This window comes from Xyrauchen texanus, chromosome 24 (assembly GCF_025860055.1).
Source record: "Xyrauchen texanus isolate HMW12.3.18 chromosome 24, RBS_HiC_50CHRs, whole genome shotgun sequence".
In the NCBI taxonomy this organism is placed as follows: domain Eukaryota; kingdom Metazoa; phylum Chordata; class Actinopteri; order Cypriniformes; family Catostomidae; genus Xyrauchen; species Xyrauchen texanus.
Window position 1 is genome coordinate 23,763,407 of NC_068299.1, and position 20,135 is coordinate 23,783,541.

The window sequence follows — 20,135 nt, forward strand, 5'->3', positions numbered from 1 at the left end:
GATCTCACTGTATAGAGTAATGATAGAGTATGGTTAAACTATAAATTTAGTAGATAAAAAATTAAGAACAGTTTTCACAATTTCTCACATACTTGCACACAAACACATCCACACTTCATGGCAACACATATCTTGTGTGCATTAACACATGGCAGTGCAAAATTTGCTATTTAGAGGTACTTAGAAATGCCTCACAAAATCTTAGAGGCAAGATTTCAACATTCTGCCTGTAATTAAACATATTCACCACTAGGGACACAATTGTCTGTGAGCAGCTAGAATGTGGCAAATCTGGTTCTTAATGTGTAAAGGAGGAAGTGGAGACCAGGTAAACAATCCACGTAGACATGTGTTGCTCCACTTTTTAGTGTCCCACATAACGCACTGCTTTTCAGCAGCCAGTTCACACTGAAACGCAGACACACAGTTCTGGCATCTGTCTCTCTCTCGAACTGGTACTACTGCTCCACTTTATCTCTCCCAGCTGATTGCTAATTCTCCGCCAGGAGTCCATCCTTACTGCTCGGCCACGTCCGGCTCGCCAGACAGACAGACAGACAGACAGACAGACTCACTCACTCACTCACTCTATCTATCGGCAAATAAAGCATTTATTAATGTAAGGCAGGATAGAGCATTGCGAGGACAATTGAGGTTATTATTGAAGTCTAGCAATAAGAACTGCAGCCCTAAATCCAGGAAGGAGTCACCTCAGGAGTGCTCTAAGTGGCTTGTTAAGGATTTATTAGCACAATATGGATGTAGTTTTGGGCAGTAAACATCTTTAGGCTCAGAAAGAGCGACAGCTAATGACCCTGCTCAATCACAACAGCCACCTTTCAGAATTTTCAGGGCACACTTAGACACTCATACAAATAAATGGAATTTATTTACATGAGTGCTCCAGGTCTTTACATTTCACAGAATTTCCTTCTCGTCCTTTTCTTTCTCAATCTGTCTCTAAGTGTCTGTCTATCTCTTGCACTCTCTCTTGGTATGCATAGGACTCTCCCATTCGCTCGCTTTCTCTCACCTGGTCTTGTACCAATGTTAATTTTTAGATCTAGGTGTATCCCTTAGGTGTGAGATGTACCCAAGGCTTCTGTGTGTTTGTGCAGAAATCCCACAATAGTCCCAGTCCCACGTCATGTGTCTGGAGCACAGCATATTCATTAACACTTTCCCTCACTGTCCCTGCAACTGCAACAGACTTTTGAGGATTCCAGCACTTTTAACAGCCAAGAACTGTGTGTGTGTGTGTGTGTGTGTGTGTGTGTGTGTGTGTGTGTGTGTGTGTGTGTGTGTGTGTGTGTGTGTGTGTGTGTGTGTGCGTGTACAAATTGTTTATCAAACATATATTTCGCAACATATGTTTTCTTTGATTCAATGTAAAACTTTATTACAGAGCTTGAAAGGCAGCACTTTATTGATATTCTTTGAACTAATCGAGCCAGCGACAATGTGATGATTTTATGTGTAGCTGGCTAAAAATAAGATGTATACTGAATGTCAATAAGTCATGACAACATAATAAATTAATTTACAAAGAAATAAAGCCTAAAACCTAAACTTACATAAACTATAACTTTATTATTTTGCTGCCTTGCAAGCTCTATTTAATTTCAGGCAATACAAATCTGTATTATTACAGTGATGTTAGTTCTGTACCAGAGGAGATATATTAATTTAAAGTTTATGTGGTGTTTTAGGTCTCGCTTGGCTGATTTTTTCACTAACTGTCATCCAGAAACTCGCTCTCTCTCTGGCTGTCTAAAGGAGAACTATGCCGACTGCTTACTGTCATACTCTGGCCTCATTGGTGAGTCTGTCATTTACCTTAGAAAAAAAGTACACAGAAAACATCTGTGCATGTAGAAATTTGTTTAAACGTGCCAACCAGAGGAGGACAGCTCTTCTAACCTCGATTCCTGCTAAGGTTTATATATACAGTAAATAAATAAATAAATATCGATGAATTATATTTTGAATACATACTTAAGTATTACAATAGTTGTAAAATTAACTATTGTAAATACACAATACTTTCCTTAAACTTTAGTTAGATATTCTGTATATACTGTCACTTCTCTCGCAGTCTCTTGCTTGCTTTGGATGTCTTCCCACAGTCTTCTGCACACTACACATTAACAGCAGCTGGACACATGGGAATACAGCAGAGCAGCTAATAATCTGTGATTAGCTCCAGTTCATGTTCTTACCAGTGGGAGGTTGTGTTTCTCTGTAGCATAACCCTGTTACAGCCTGGCAATAAAACATTTTATAAAGTAGACTGCGACAAAATAATTATTAAAAACATGCTCAGTGAACATGCTCAGTGAACCCCTGATCGAACTTCACAAGTTCGAGTTTTAAACCTTAGCTTCATTTTCATTTTGGGTGAACCATTCCTTTAAATACAAATTTGATATTCTAATTTTTAAAATACAAAATTCCCAAAGAATGTAGGAACATGTGTTGTTGTTTTATTTATTGATGTATTTATTTTTTCAGGTACGTTGATGACCCCAAATTATCTGCGTTCCCCCAAAATCAGCGTGTCTCCATTCTGCGACTGTAGCAGCAGTGGCAATAGCAAAGAAGAATGTGACAGATTCACTGAGTTATTTACAGACAATGCCTGCCTACGTGAGTTGTCTCTCTGTCCTTGACTTTCCCGTTTATTTCTGCTTCTGTGTGCATTTGCATAAAGTAACAAATGAGTTTTGTTGTATGCATGTATTACTTTGGGATGGACATTTAGGTCAGTTTGTCTACTTTATTACCCAACAGATAAATTAACCAAGTGCTTTATATATTAACAATAAATAAAGTTTAAATATTATTTATAATCCTGTATATAGCACTTTATAATAATATTTTAATAGATGGTCTATGTACATCAGATGAATTTCTGCATAGCTTTGCTGGGTTTTTTTTTGTTGTTTTTTTTATATATATTTTGCGCTATGGGCATCACATTTTTAAGATGCTGTGTAAAGTAAAGAACATTTTAAAAATCAGTCAAAACAGTTTCTTGTGTGAACACTCTTAATTTTCTCCAGGGTGTTGAGCTTTGTTGATGCACCAAACTGAAAGTCACCATGAGCAGTGAACAGTGTTAATGCAAATAGCTGTCCACAAAATTCAAAATAAGGCCCCTGTTTGACAGGTTTGTGTGTAATTTTCACAGAATTTCGTCAAATCAAACGTTTTGATCATGATCAGTTATTTGCTGGCACTTAGGTGCACTCAAGTACTTCCTCTAGGAAATATAAAGATGTGAGCATTTTGTGAATCAAACTCTCTCCATGCCTTCTGTAAACTTTTTTTATTTTTATTTTATGTCTGTTTACCACTATGCTTTCATCCATGCCATCTCACTTCTAACTGTCCATTTGTCTAATTTTTCTTTTAGTTTGCTCTGTCCATCTTTTCAGACTCCAGCAAGTTCTTTTCCAAGGCTTTCAACTGTCTACCTGTCAGCCAGTGTTTACCTCTGCCTCTAAAAAGCCTTTTCCATCTTCCTATTATGTACACTTCTCTACTGTAACCTTTACCTTTGTACGCCTCTTGCTAGCTACACTTTCTTGACTGCACCAAGTGTTCAGCCATCTCGTAGTATGGCATGAAGACAAAGTGGTAATATCAGTTTAACGGGAGTGCTTGTGAGAGTACTAGCAATGCTAAAAAAAATGGATAGAGCTGTTCTTCTATGCAGGTTGTAGGGAAGAGATCCATGCAGGAGTCAGTCTCAAAAAGCAGGACCTGTTGACAAGACCAACTTTGCAGTGATGCTGATACCTGTGTGCTGGTGTCTCCACCAGGCTTTTTAACTAGCTTAACCCTTTCCTGCCGAGCTTAAAATTCAGAAAACGCCATTATGTGCCAGAATATGATATTCATATCAAAATTCATATTATATTCATATAATATCAAACACCTGAACATAATATACCATATTGAAGAGAAGAACTAGGGATTTCAAATGATATAAATATATGTATGATTATTTAAGGCTAATCATCCTTTTTCAATAAGATTTCACACAGCAATTTTTACAAAAATCTTCTCCAGCCACCATACTTCATCAGACAACTGCATTTTCAACATTTTAATTACAAGCTAGAGTAAAACTTATAGTGTATGAAATATACATAATTTTATGGGCAATGTAGAATAGCAGACAGATTAGAAATATAATCTACTGTTTAAAAGTTATGACCTTTCTAGTGATTAGTGGGAAAACTGAATAAAACCAATATTTAGAATGTTAAGATACATTTCACATGACCACTCCTCAAATAATCATTTGAGCACCTGTAATAATAAATTGAGATTGCATCTGAAATTGAAGGACACAAACACTGAAATATAAATTTTATGTGTTCAATAAAACACACACTTTTTTTACACAGCAAAACATAAAAAAATAACTTTAGAGCTAAATACAATTAATACATTTTTAATAAAGAGTGCAGGAACAGAATAGATATAAGTACATGAATTCTCAACAACTGCAATACCTGTAGAGAGAAGAGAGGGAGAATAGAGGTGAGGACGACAACACCAGTAAACATAGCCCAACCTAGGCTTCTTCACAAAACTGGTCACACTCAGCTGCATGCCAAGACTGAAAACGGTTCCTATTGCGAACCAAGCAGTATTTTGCCATTACATTCCCCAGCGTGTAACAAGCTACTTTAGTTTATTTTCAGTCCTACATTTCCAATAGCATAGCCAACATCTCTTAGAGGACTCTTCAAATTTAGAGACATGGGCTGTGTGGAGTGATGACCAAGGTGGGACTACAGGCTTTAGTGTATGCAAAAAGAAACTTGCGTGAATATATACCTCTCAGCTGACGAGTCAGGTTTCTCTGAAATCTATCTGAGTTAAGTTCAACAGTCTATGCTCATCCTCTGGTGCCACATGAATGTGTTGCCATTCGTTAAACAATATGAAACTATTGATGACGGCAATGTCTATGAAGCAGAATAAATAGTCTTCCACCACTTCTGAGTTTTTTGTAGGACGTCGTAAGATTTTATAATTTGGTCTGATCTATCAATATCGGCCATGTTTTTGTTATAATCACTGATGACAGTGGGCTGGAGGGCTACTTCTTTTGTCCTATCACCATAATTGTTTTACAAACCTAGTCATTTCGGTTGAGCCATTCGCATTGTGGAAATTTTAGAGGCTTGTAACTGGACGTGTGTCCGTCCACTGAATTACAAGTATATTCCCCTCAATCCTACACCACCTCATGACCTTCTTTGGTCAGCCAACTTCACCTGAAGTGTCATGCATAAGACTTTTTGCAGGTTGAAAGCATGGTTATGCTGTTCCACCTGCTATACCAGCACCAAACCAGCATAAACAGGCCAACCAGTATAGATATTCCTGCTGGTCTAATGTGAGTTGATTGGGAGGTGAATGTTCTGGAAACATCCTTGAAAACAGTCATTATTTTTGCAATTTGTTGCGCTGGTCCCAGAGAAATAATACTTCAGCTTTAACTCAAATCAGTTTTTTTTTTTTTACTCTCAGACAAGTAGAACTGTAGTGGGGCAGGTTTTATTCTCTGTAGGAAGAGCATCTCTGTGAGTTATCTAAGCTAAATTTGATTTGTTTCATTTTGTGCCAAAGGCTTTGAGAGGATGTTGAAAGAGAATTTTCAGGAGGTTAAACTGCTTCTTTATTGTCCTATCTTTCTCTTATTCCCACACTCCCTCACCCTCTCTCTCTCTATTTCTCATTACCTTATTCTCTCGTGTCTCATTACAGGATTTCAGTGTTAAGGCATCCTGACAGTTCTGGGAGTTTGTTCCCTGTGCCGTCAGTATCTGGGTATTTAAGAGGCTATGACAAAGTGCTTTGGCCCTCACACTTTACACTAGCCCCTGAGCACTATGCATCTTTCTGCCCTTGGAACACGTCGTCCTCAGCACAGACTTGTGAAGAACAAATCAGATTTACAGCAGCATAGCAGTGTAGAAGAGATAACTTCAAGTTTGTTCAAGCATTATTAAAAATATTTTTCAGCATTTACCTTCACCATATCTAGGCTTATTGAGTTTGGTGCCTCTTTAATGTTTTTTTTTGGGGGTGTTTTTCCTGAGATAACAATGCCCAACTGTTGGACAGAATTGGCCCAGTAATAAGAATACTTCCCAAAAACATGGTTCCTTTGTCTAGTAATGGGCTATACTACTTCCTTTTTTATTCGATATTACAATCATTGCAGTCAAGCCACCCTATTCACCCCCGTCAACATTCATGGGAGTACGTGCATGTAAAGTGATGACGGTAATATGAACAAGGAGATGGAGCACAACAGCTAATGCTGTCTGTGTAGAACATGGTTATAGAGTAAAAACTTTATACTCCATAAGGCCGATATTATTGTGTTGTGTTAAGAAGCGCTTCTGGCAACAACATCAATATTGGAAGTCTCAATACTTTAAAATCAATCCACCCATCTACTGAATAGATATGTTGTAAAACTATAGATGTGTGTTGCTGAAAAACAACTCAAATACACTGATTAGCCACAGCATTAAATCCACCTGCCTAATATTGTGTAGGTCCCCTTCATGACGCTAAAACAGCGCTAATCTGCATCTCAGAATAGCATTCTGAGGTGATATTCTTCTCACTACAATTGTACAGTGCGGTTGTCTGAGTTACCGTAGACTTTGTCAGTTTGAACCAGTCTGGCCATTCACTGTTGACCTCTCTCATCAACAAGGCATTTCCATATGCAAAACTGCTGCTCAGCTGGATGTAATTTGTTTTGGCACCATTCGGTGTAAATTCTAGAGACTTTGTCTGTTGTGCGTGAAAATAACAGAAGATCAGCAGTTACAAAAATACTCAAATCAGCCTATCTGGCACCAACAATCATGCCATGGTCCAAATCACTGAGATCACATTTTCCCCATTCTGATAGTTGATGTGAACATTAACTGAAGCTCCTGAGCCGTATCTGCATGATTTTATACACTGCACTGCTGCCAAACGATTGGCTGATTAGACAATCGCATGGATGATTGTTGGTGCCAGATGGGCTGGTTTGAGTATTTGAATTCTGTAACTGCTGATCTCCTGGGATTTTCACACACAACAATCTCTAGAATTTCTTCCGAATATTACCAAAAACAAAAAACATTCAGTGAACAGCAGTTCTGCGGAGGGAAATGCCTTGTTGATGAGAGAGGTCAACAGAGAATGGCCAGACTGGTTTGACAAAGTCTTCGGTAACAGATAACTGCTCTGTATAATTGTGGTGGGAAGAATATAATCTCAGAATGCTATTAGCAGAGGCTCTGAGAACACGATTCACTGCAAGACATGCACATGTGAGGAAACAACACAAGTCCTCTGTTCAAAGAAAATGTGTTAGAACTCAAAACAATGATCAAAGTGCTCAGAGCCTTGTGGGTCGTTTTCAGTATTTCCTAGAGAGATGGAGAGAGAGACAGTCTAAAAATAACAAACAACACATTCAACAAGTGTTAGTTCAACAATTTAATTTAAGTTTGATGAAATTAGAGTGGCAAGCTATAGACTATTTTTTGAGAAAGGCACCAGGGAAAGACAGTGAAACAGGAATATAATAAGAAAGGGAAGGGCCACAAGAGATAGACAGAGCAAAACAATTGTGCTACTTTTTTTTGGTTCTCACTAACCACATGCAATTTATTTTAACCAGGTACTAAATAAATAGTGCTTCACCACTATTTATTTAAATTATGTAATTCAATTTAGTAACCAAACCTGTATATATGGTGACAGAGGTTAAAAGCTGAAACCGGTCTGTACTTACCACAAGCGTTGCCCCCAGTGGCCGAAGCTGAAAGCATTGCTGAGGTGAAATGACCACCAGGTGGCTCCAAAAGAGAGTTGCATTTTTACTTGTAAATGATGTAATACATTAAACTTGAATGCATATTGTATTAACCCCACCCCCTAACCATACATCTAACCATCAGTGCTGTCAATTTTAGAGCAAAAATGCAACCTCAGAATTGCGCTCAACATCATTAATGTGAACGTGATTACTTCCTGGTTTTCATGGGACCAGAATCCCTGTCTTGGACATTGCTTGTGCAATGTGCTGTCAGTAGCTTAAGAGGGAAAGATAAAAACATTTGAATTAATACAAAGGTATCTGATAGGGGAGGGCTCCTGTCAGTAATGTGTCAGAATGGGCTTGGTTTATAGGGTAAATTAACTTCCGGAAGCAAGATTTTGATTTCCCATGTGATCATGTTTAAGAAACACACCTACTTTCTATGTAAATTAGGCTCATTATGGATTGTGCCTTAATTGTGGCGCTGTTTGCCTGCTGCAATTAACATTGAGAAGAGTGTTATAAATGTTTTAACACTAAAGAATATACTTTTTAAAGATTACATTGTTAACCGATTTGCAAGACATGAACATGTTTTGTGTACCAGGTGCTAAAACAACACTGACAGCATGTGCAAATAAACAGCACTATCAGTGGGTGCAATTAATTCCTTGTGAAGTAAAAAAGCTAATACTGCAAACTGCCAAAGGAAGGACCAGGTCAAAGGGAAAGATTCTGATTCTCAGACCCCATTTACAACTGGTATTAAGATGTGTTTCGGGTGATCCAATCATATGTGGTCAGCAATAAATACAGGTGTAAATGGGGTCTAAAGAGTTTTGTGTTCGGATCACAAAAAACACATATGGAGGTATTCAAAAACGCATGTGACCACATCAGATTTGAAGTAGAAATGCTAATCCATCCTGCATGTGTCCCGGACAGCAGTGAACCACTCCCCTCACCTGTCAATCAACTACTGCGGTAAAACAAGAGTTCCCCGTCTGTTGCTCACTTCGACGTTGTGTCGACATGAGTGCCGAATATGCCTCTGATCTATGAAAAAAGGCCAATTGGAATTAGGCAGACAGTATTTGCATACCCCGCCCCGGACATACGGGTATAAAAGCGGGCAAATACGTAGAGTTCATTCAGAAATTTTCTTTGGAGCCGATGGTCGTGTTGCAGTCAGCTGCGAGTCACACACCTGTTCCTGTTTTCCTCCGACAGCGCAAATAATCTTAAAAGAGTTCCATATAAGAATGATTTCTCTAAAAGAGCAATACGCAGCTGGCGTTGAACGTCCTTTTCAGGATGCGTATTTATAAAGATGCCCTTCCGCCCCTAAGTAGTTCCTTGAACTTCAGACGGCCACCAGGCGTTGTCTCGTGTGTCTGGGTTGCGATCACACCGAGGCAGCATTTGTGGATGGTTCATGTACTCACTGCGAGAGCATGACCATGGCAACGTTGCGGTCGCGTCTCACTTTCAACAGAATTCACAGTACTCCAGCTGCCCCCCGCATTGCTCCTTCTTCCCACGGGATTGAGGACGGTGCGGCTGGTGATGGAGGTGATATGGGGACGTCAGCGGGTGCAGCTCTGTCGGGTATGCCCCCCTCGGACCACCCGCCCCCCGGCACGCTCGTTGACTCCCGTCCGTGCTCGAGGCAACAGCAGCTCGCCTCACGGCCAGCCGCCTATCCTCTAGAGCTCGAGGTGGATGAGCTCGCCGCTGCATCGGAGAGCACGCCGTCTGACGCTGAGGCTGAGGCAGATGTCCGATATGCTTGCCCAGGCCGCCGCCAGCGTGGGGCTGGACTGGAACCCTCCGTCCTCCCCACAGCCATCGCGGTTAGATGACTGGTTCCTGGGGGCTCCGCGCCACTCACAGCCGCCCCCCGGCCCACGGGTATACACCGATTCCTCAGGTGGATAGGGCTGTTGCGCTCCACCTATGCCCCGAAAACCCTACCACCTGGCGGGGTCGCCCTGTACTCCCCTCCAAGGCCTGTAGGACAATGTCGTCACTGGCGGCCAAAGCCTACAGCACTGCCGGACATGTCGCTTCTGCCCTGCATGCCATGGCCCTCCTGCAAGTCCACCAGGCCAAGGCACTCAAAGATCTGCACAGGGGTAGCCCTGATCGCGACGTGCTGCAGTAACTGCGCTCAGCGACCGACCTCGCCCTCAGAGCCACGAAGGTCACAGCGCAGTCACTCAGGTAGGCAATGGCCACACTCGTGGTCCAGGAACGTCATCTGTGGCTGAACTTGGTCGAGATGCATGAGGCCGACAAAGTGCACTTCCTCAACTTCCCTGTCTCCCAGTTCGGCCTCTTCGGCGATACCATCTAGGACTTTACCCAGCAGTTCTCCACGGTGAAGAAACAGACGGAGGCCATCTCACATATTCTGCCCCGCCGCAAGCCTGCCGCCATGGGCCATGCCCCGTCTGCTCGCCGAGGGCGTCCTCCTGTGGCGAAGAAACACCCAGCTCCATCTCAACCCGGGCCCAGCTCTCAGCCCACGCGTCGAGCACCCCGCAGAAAGTCGATGCCCCCCGTCTCACGGACCCTTTCGAGGACCCACAAGGCTTCCAGGAGCTCCTGAGACAATCGACCGAGGGACCAAGACATTAGCTCCGGAGCAGGTAAGCAGACTGCTCCGTCCCCTGGTGGAGGGCCGGGAGGAGAATCTTTTGCTGGATTTATTTCATTTGCCGCACACCCTACACGGGGCTGTGGTACCCACATTCTCATTAAAAGATCTATTTCCTTTGTCTCTCTGGGTCACCTGGCCCGCAAATGCCGCCACACCACAACAATCCCGGCATGCTGGACGCGGACCCTCTGCCCTCAGCCCCACGAATGTTCCCCGGCCGGCCGGTTCTGACGAGTCCAGATGACGCCGCTACAGGACCTCCTCCTGTCACGAACCTGCCCCCTGCCGGGAGTGCGGAGCAAGGTAAGTGCTTAGAGTCTTTTCTCATCACTAGAGCCTCGGGACGCATCCGCACCTCCCAAAGCCATACTACCTGCTCCGCCCTGCTGCGAAACCCTGCCGGGTACGTCAAAAATAATCGTCCCTTTGGTGCCCCTAGCACGGAGCTTGGATGTGTGGCTTTCACTTCCTAACCCATCACGCTGGCTGGCCCGGACCATTCGACTCAGTTACGTAATTCAGTTTGCCAGGCCCCCGCCCCCCTTCACACCGTCTGGTTCTCCGCAGTACACGGCAAATATGTCAGATCCCTACGTGCAGAAATCACTACTCTTCTACTCAAAGACGCGATAGAGCCTGTCCCTCCAACCGAGATGAAGAAGGGTTTCTACAGCCCTTACTTAATCGTACCCAAGAAAGGCGGTGTCAGGTAGACCTGAAGGACGTGTATTTTCACGTCTCAATTCTGCCTTGACACCGACGCTTCCTACGGTTCGCGTTCGACAGCCAGGCATATCAGTACAAGGTCCTCCCTTTCGGCATGTCTCTGTCCCCTCACGTCTACACGAAAGTCGCAGAGGTAGCTCTTTCCCCGCTCCGAGAATCCAGCATCCGCATACTAAATTACCTCGACGACTGGCTCTTACTGGGCCACTCCCGAGAGTTACTATAGACTCACAGAGACCAGGTGCTCAGGCACCTCAGCTGCTTGGGGCTTTAGGTCAACCAAGAAAAGAGCAAACTCACCCCGGTTCAGAGTATCTCTTTTCTCGGCATGGAGTTATACTCAGTCTCAATGTTAACACATCTCACCAATGAGCATGCGCAGTCAGTGCTGGACTGCCTCGCCACCTTCATGCCAGGCACAATGGTCCCTTTAAAACTTTTCCAGAGGCTCCTGGGGCATATGGCATCCTCCTCAGTGGTCGCGCCGCTGGGATTGATGCATGTGAGACCGCTTCAGCACTGGCTTCAGACTCGAGTCCCGAGATGAGCATGGCACCACGGCACGCACCGGGTAACACTCACCCCCGCCTGCCGCCAAACGTTCAAACCCTGGACAGACCTTTGCGTGTACCGACACATCCTGGTCACAACCGACGCCTCCAGATCGGGTTCGGCACATCAACTGCCTGTATTCTTTGCCCTGCGGAAGTTTCTCCCATTAGTTCGAGACAAACATGTCCTAGTCAGGTCAGACAGCACCACCGCGGTAGCGTACATAAATTGCCAAGGCGGCGTACGCTCCCGCCACATGTCGCGACTCGCCCATCGTCTCCTCCTTTGGAGCCACTCAAGTCCCTGCATGCCACTCACATCCCCCACGACCTCAATGCGATGGCGGACGCGCTGTGACGACAACGTTGGCCCGGTGGAGAGTGGAGGCTTCACCCCCAGTTGGTTCAGCTGATTTGGGAACGATTCGGCAAGGCCCAGGTAGACCTGTTTGCCTCCCGAGAGACCTCCCACTTCCCGCTCTTTATGCCCGAACAGAGGCTCCCCTCGGGGCAGACGCACTGGCACACAGCTGGCCCTCGGGGCTGCGCAAGTACGCATTTCCCCCAGTGAGTCTTCTTGCACATGTGCTGTTTAAGGTCAGGAAGGACGAGGAACAAGTCACCCTAGTGGCTCCTTACTGGCCCACCCGGGCCTGGTTCTCGGACCTCGTACTCCTCGCAACAGCCCCTCCCTGGCGAATTCCCCTAAGGAAGGACCTTCTTTCTCAGGGATGGGGCACGCTCTGGCATTCCCACCCAGACCTCTGGAACCTCCACGTCTGGCCCCTGGATGGGACGCGGAAGATTTACATTTACATTTATTAATTTGGCAGACGCTTTTATCCAAAGCGACTTACAAAAGATCTAGAAGATCTAGTTGTTCTACCACCTGCCATAGCAGACACGATCAGCCAAGCCAGATCCCCCTCTATCAGGCAACTTTACGCCCTGAAGTGGCACTTGTTTGCGAATTGGTGTTCTTTCCGGGCTGAAGACCCACAGAGGTGCGCAGTTAGGTCAGTGCTCCTATTCCTGCAGGAGATGTTGGAGGGGAGGCTGTCCCCATCCACCTTGAAGGTGTATGTTGCTGCTATTGCGGCCCATCACGACGCAGTAGACAGCAAGTCTTTGGGTAAGCATGACTTAATCATCAGGTTCCTAAGAGGCACCCGTAGGATAATCCTTCCCGGCCAAGCCTGTTCCCCTCCTGGGATCTTTCAGAGGTCCTCACGGGCCTTCAGAGACCCCCCTTCTAGCCACTAGAATCAGTTGGACTCAGGGCCCTCTCTCTAAAGACTGCCCTGCTGATCGCACTCGCCTCCATCAAGAGTGTTCTCTGTTAGCAACACTTGCCTGGATTTCGGTCCGGCAGACATGCATGTGATCCTAAGACCGTGACCGGGCTACGTGCCCAAGGTTCCTACCACGCCCTTCAGAGACCAGGTAGTGAACCTGCAAGCACTGCTTCAGTTTTGCAGTTGTGGGGAAACATAGAGAGAAAAGAGGCCCGGCTAGGCAACCGTCCCAGGTTGGCAAGCGTCGCCTTGTTCCCCTTCTTAGGGTAACCAAAAGGATTCCGACGACATTTTATGGGGCATTGGGGAAGGGTTTGAATTGGACCCCTAGTGTCGCTTCTTCGACACAACGTCAAAGTGAGCGACAGACGGGGAACATCTAGGTTACGGATGTAACCTCCGTTCCCTGGTGGAGGGAACGAGACGTTGTGTCCTCCCTGCCATGTCGCTGAGCCGAGCCACTGTAGTGGCCGGACCATTTCCGGCTCCTCAGAAAATTCCTGACTGAACTAGACATATTTGCCCGCTTTTATACCCATATGTCTGGGAGCTGGGTATGCAAATACTGTCTGCCTAATTACCATTGGCCTTTTTTCATAGATCAGGGGCATATTCGGCGTTCAAGAGAGACCCTTAGTGTCACTTCTTTGACACAACGTCTCGTTCCCTCCATCAGGGAACGGAGGTTACATCCGTAACCTAGACGTTAAACTTTGCTGGTTAAGAGCGGATTTAAAAGGAAATAACAGTCCTATCTGAACATTTAAATAGCGGATACATACAAAAGCACAAGAACTTCATGGATGTTCTTCAGTGTCAGAGTGCCTGTTTTATTTGCGCTTTCTTTGTCTTTTATGACAGTTTTGCAGTTTATTATCATGCAGTAGCACAGTGACGTAGTGATTGATGTATGTCATCATGAAATCAGAGACCCTACCCTCAAAATCTGAACACAATTGGTCACAGAAGGTGAAGGTGCATTTAAGAGTCTCGTCTGACCACATGAGATCGAATCACCTGAGACACATCTTAATACCAGATGTAAACTGAGTCTCAGTTTCAGAGTCTAGTAAAAAAAAAAAGAGGTGGCAAACAAAAGTGACACAGAATGAAATAGCAGCAGAGGGAACGTAAGGGTGATCCATGTGTCTCATTGGGAAAACTGAAATCTCAGTTTAGACATTTGACATTTAAAACAACTTCAGGCCTAGATACGGTTCTGTAATGTAATTTGCTCATACTATACAAAGCACATATTCACACCAAACACATGCTAAACCACATTTACTTACACTTTAGTTAAAAATCAAATCTCCAAAGACATGGTCTAGCATTCTGAACAGTGTATGTACTATTTTGGTGGAGACTGCAGAGAGAGAGAGAGAGAGAGAGAGAGACTGTCAGAGGACAGTCATGAGGAGACAGTTCCTAGTTTTGGGAAAGGTGGGGGGAGTTTGGGCAAATAAATGTGATTTCCTCTTCAAGGGCAAATACACATAATTTCCATTAGATTACACTCAGAGCATTGGGCAACATGAACATTATCTATTAACTTTTCTATTGCTGATGAGGTTCAATAGTTGAATCTCCTTGCAGTCACTCGGTCCTGTAAGCACAACTGGTCTTTCAGCCTTTTTTTTTTAAACATCTTATTGCACACATACAGGGTTAAGTTTTACATATCCTTTGCTTCATTATCTAACAGATATCAGACCAATCTGTATGTGTATCATGGTACACTCACAGTGATTGAAGATATATATATTTAGGGAAATCAAATATAGTTTTAAAAAGAAACCTCTTATTTGATTTTGATTTTGTCTTTTTATTATTATTATTATTATTATTTCATGTATAAATATATTGAATTACTTAAATAGATAGTTCAACCCAAAAAGGAAAATTCCATCATCATTTACTCAACATCATGTTGTTCAAACCCTGCATGACTGACTTTCTTCCATGGAACACAAAAGGAGACATTTTGAAGAATGTTGATGCAGATGTTTCTGTCATCCCTAACATTCTGCCTAACATCCCCTTTTTTGTTCCACAAATGAAAGAAAGTCATGCAGGTTTGGAACTACATAAGAGTGTAAATAATGGCAGAATTTTCCCTTTGAACCATTCCTTCACGTAGTTCACTTAGCTTCTCTAAAACTTTACCTTAACCCAGTCGTCACTCATCAGCTGCTTTAACTTACAGTATATATACACTCTGTAACTTGTAGTATGATGGAGATACACACACATGAAAATAGAAATTTTTTAATTATTTTGCAATATTTTAAATGTTATGTTATGTTTATAACTGGGATTACTAGGTTTCAAATGTTTACAAGCATGAAAAAAAAGCATAATTTAGTTGGAACAGGCAAAATCTGAAAGCATGTAATTAGTTGAGGTTTATAACATGTTCAAATCTGATCATGTCATTCTTGCATAGCTTGCATAGAAATCTTGCTGTTATTATTCAGTCCAGAAGGATGAGGCTGGTTACCCTGTTGAAAAGACCAGCATATGTTTTGTTTTTGGATGCTGGTGTGCTGGAGACTTCTTATCTAGTTTAACAAGCAAGCCTCCTTGATTTCATCAGAAAGGTCATGCTGGTTAAGAATGATTTTTTTGCTGGTAAATGACATTTCTATGCTGGTCAAACAACACGCTTAATGTCCACCAGCTAGACCAGTACTAACTAGCATAAACCACAACATTCCTATACTGGTGCACTAATTAGACCAGCACCAAGCCAGCACAAGACAGCATAAACCAGCTTGGACCAGCATGGAAAATAATTCCCCAATATAAATGTACACAGTATGGATTAAAGAGCCGTAATTCTCCACTTTATATATAGGGACAGTATGTGTGAACTAGGAATTAAATTAAACTATCATTATTCTACATTATTATGTAAGGAAATGTATGATGGAATTAGTTGTGTTTTTCAACCATTATAAATGAGATAAATTACAAATAACTAGATTATTTGTCTGAATAAAATTCTCCACCATTAAAATCATAAAAAAAAAACATCTCGTTGTAGATGCTCACAATTTCTATGGTAAGGAATTAGCTTTAATAAGGGAATTATGATTAATTCACTTATTGAAGTAATATTATTCTCATGGCTTATTGAAAATAATATTACACATATTTAGGTACAGCTTTGAAGCAAAATCCTTTAAAAACAGGGATGAGATTATTTATCAAAATATACCACAGTCAAATTAGCTTTAAATACAGACAAAATGTATTGCTATTCTAAACATAAAACTAATCTAACACATACAACATGAAACAGATCGGTGAGTAAAGTGACAGAATGTGAAGTAAATGATCAACACAGAGAAAACATTATGGAGTCTGTTGACAATGCCTTAAGAACCATTTATCCTTCTTTGAGTCTAAATCGATTTGCAATTGGATTACCCAATGTATTTATCTAATACATCAGCGCTTTGAGCAAAAGCCTGGAGATGTATGTGTGTGTCGTTGCATCTCCTTGTGTTGCATCTTTCTTGAATATTTTGGTTCTTTGGCTCTTTGTTGAAATGTCATTCCGTTGATGTTTTGGACACTATGTTCATGGATAATTATTGTCTGGACTCGCAAATACCGTTAGGTGTGTGAACCATAGAGCAGAGATTGAGACATTTATTCGAGACTTTGTGTCCCGAGTTTTCCTTGTACACTACATGGCGGATCTGGAAGCAGCAAGATAGTCGAAGAGGAGAGACCAAGCGATGGTTCAAAGAGAGCATTGCAAAAGAGAAATTCAGCAGAAGATAGAAGATCAAGGGAGAGTTCTTCCTGTTTTGAGACATTTGAACTGAAATTGAGTCAATCAGAAGTGACTTTTCAGAGTCACATGGTCGACTGCTCTGTCCTTTTTTAGAGTTAATTTATGTTCCTTTGTGTGAAGAATCTTAGGACTTCCCGCTCAAATATAGTACATGTTTAATTATGAACTTTTTTATCTTGAAAACGGTGCAAGAGAAATTCATTGTCATCAACATTTTCTACGTAAACAAGCAAGCATTTTCATACTAAGTATTACATTCTTTCTTGAATATTATATGTGTAAGTAACAAAACATGAAAATCCCTCTCATTTGTCAGTTATAACAGTGATCACTTGTCATAGTCATTTTCATAATGATCTAGCAAGGCAAGGTATTGTGAACAGTTAAATACATTCTGTACATTTTAGAGGGTTGACTTAGCGAAGTACAACATTCATGGATTCCTTTTTAGCTGCTGTTTGTAGGATAATAATTTAATAATTTATGTTTGCATGATCTGATGAGTCCAAGTGTAGCAAATTGGTTTATATGGGAGGACAAAACAGTGTATTCAGAGTCTTTCTTGGGTATTCCAGGGATTGTGTTCTCTGTCTTTTATTGCGTGTGACCTCTTTGCAGAGTTGATCTTAATAGCAGTGTCAGGCCAGAACCATTAAATGTGGGGATATTTCCTCAGAAGCATAAAGTTCTGAAGTTACATGCTATCTGGACAAGTCTCTTTTGTTCATTTTATTGGTCAGCTCTGTCATTACAAACCCTAGTTTGATATTAAGCAGGCATGGGAGAGACGGTCTCCTTCAGCAATTTAGGCGGCATGGATAAGTTTTCATGACTCCCTAATGGCATTGTGGGGGATCTTTCTGATCTGTAAAATGTGTTTTTGTGTTCATTTGATGGCTTTGTTCATGGATAATCTTAAATTTGTATCTTTCATTATGTGTAAGGAAGAATCTGTATCTGCTGTGTACTTGTAGGTAATGCAATCCAAGCATTTGGAAATGGGACAGATGTGAGCGTGTGGCAACCGATGCCCCCAGTGCAAACAACCACCTCTATGACAACACCATCCCAGAGGGCCAGGGTTCGAGACCGATCACCCAATGCAATAGAGCCGGTGGGACACATTAACCACCTAAACCCTGGTGATAGCTCACTCTACCCATTCTGTGGCAGCCTCCAGGTTGGTGTATCTATTGCACAAATATATGTAATATATATATCCTCCTAAGACCCAATACATTTTTGCCCTCTGTGGGGGACATGAGTCTGAGACCTCTAAGTCAAGCACAATTTATGCAGTCTATTGCATAAATCATACTGTACTGTCAAGAGGACATCCTGGGCTTTCTAGTGATGCCACGTTTGTGGGGGTGTGGCAAACACAGCACATAACCTTTCTTTTCAAAATGGCGGCCATTGCAGCTTCCACATTTTATGGCAACAAGGGAGGTGATCAATTGTTTGCAGATATTATGTTTCTCTTGCTAATAATCAAATTGTTTATTCAACATGAGTGTCTTGACTTCAATTTAGTAAGATTTCAAATATGTACAGTAAGTTTATCCCTTTCAAAAAACAACTTTTATTCAATGTCCTTTGTAGTGGACACCAGGACTTACCAACTCCTGTTTTCCATTCTTGAGAAAGCAGAGGGCTGGGTGAGGCAGAAAGGATTTTACTCAAAATTGTGGAAGGGGATTCAGATTTAGAGCTGTCAGGAGATGAGGTAGAGGAGGGCCAGACAATACAGCAGGAAGGTGAAAGCTCAGAGGAGGACATATCAGTTTTGATGAGCCAAAGCAGGGACAAAGTACCGACACCCAAGATCCATTATGTATAAGAAGCAATGTGCAAGCTAGGGCTCTGAAGTTTATTGCTATTATAGTGTCTAGAAAGGGAAATGAGAGCCTTTTTAATTGAATTTATACACACACACACACACACACAAACATATAGTACACAATCAGTCAAAAGCTTGATTTGGAAAACTATTGACACTGTTGATTTATATAATTAATAATACATTTGCTAAAAGTGCATTAAACTATACTTCTCCTTTCTTTATCAATTAATTTTCAACCCTGTTGTGGAGGAGATCAACATGCAAGTCAATGCTGGCTACAACCACCATGACTTGAGGTCCTCTGATTACTTCAAACAGTACATAGACAACTAGGTTTTTGAAAAAATGTCAGAGCACAAAAACCAACTGAAGGGGTCATCTTTGGCGGTAGCCTTAAAACCACTCCAGAGGAGCTGAAAACCTTCTTTGGCGTAATGATGTAAAAGGCATTTTTCGGATACCCTAGGATCCGGATGCAATGGGTGGCGAAGACGAGGGTCCCAGTTATAGCCAATTCAATGAGTCAAGACAGATTATTCAAGATTAGGCAGTCCGTCAAAGTCACAAACAATCTTGATGTCTCTGATGAGGGGGAAAAAAATACCCCCTCTGGAAGGTGAGACCTCTCTTATACAAAGTGCAACAAGGCTGCCTCAATCTGCCGCGACAAAGGAAGGCCTGTGTAGATGAGCAAATTATTCCCTTCACAGGTCGGTGTCCTGTATGGCAGTTTGTGCCAGGGAAACCAAATACCACAGGACTGAAAGCATTTGTGCTTGCCAATCCCAATGGTTTGGTGATGGATTTTGAAGGGCCGGAATATGTTCACTGACCAGCAGCTGGGAATCAGAGGGAATAGAGTCGCTCAGATGGCACAGTCTCTTCCAAGAGGAACACACCTGTGCTTTGACAGGTATTTCACCTCTGTTAAAGTACCGGATATGTTGAAAGCAAATCGTCTACAGGGAACAGGGACCATTTTGAAAAAGATAATCCCTACACTGTGCAAATCAAAGATGTCACCAAACTGCAAAAACAAGGAAGAGTTTCATCCGAAATGGTTGTCAGAAAACCATCAGAGGTTACAGTGACGAAGTGGCAGGACAATAAGGCAGTACTGATGGCCTCCAGTGTCCTTAGGGTAGAGCCCCAGGACAGCTGCCTTAGATGGTCAGCAAAAGAGAAGCACCATGTTACTGTGCCTAGACCTGCTGTTGTGGCTGAGTACAACAAAAACATGGGTGAAGTTGATTTTACCCGATGTCAAACCGCATGAGAAAATGGACCATCCGTACGGTCCTGCTTTTCTTTGACCTGGCTGCCACAAACAGCTGGATCAAGTACAGGTCAGACCACCAGGTCTCTGGGAGACCAGAGAAGGAGAGATTGTAGTTTTTT

The 20,135-nt window shown here is 42.5% G+C and overlaps 1 protein-coding gene across 1 annotated transcript in view; it reads left to right on the forward strand.

Annotated features, from left to right (window-relative positions):
* LOC127617685 (GDNF family receptor alpha-1-like) overlaps window positions 1-20,135 on the forward strand; it is a 113,080-nt gene that overhangs the window by 84,841 nt on the left and 8,104 nt on the right. The window contains exons 5-7 of the mRNA XM_052089731.1: window positions 1,710-1,819; window positions 2,512-2,646; window positions 17,869-18,074. Of these exons, the coding sequence (XP_051945691.1) occupies window positions 1,710-1,819; window positions 2,512-2,646; window positions 17,869-18,074 (451 nt within the window). The remainder of the gene's footprint in view (window positions 1-1,709; window positions 1,820-2,511; window positions 2,647-17,868; window positions 18,075-20,135) is intronic.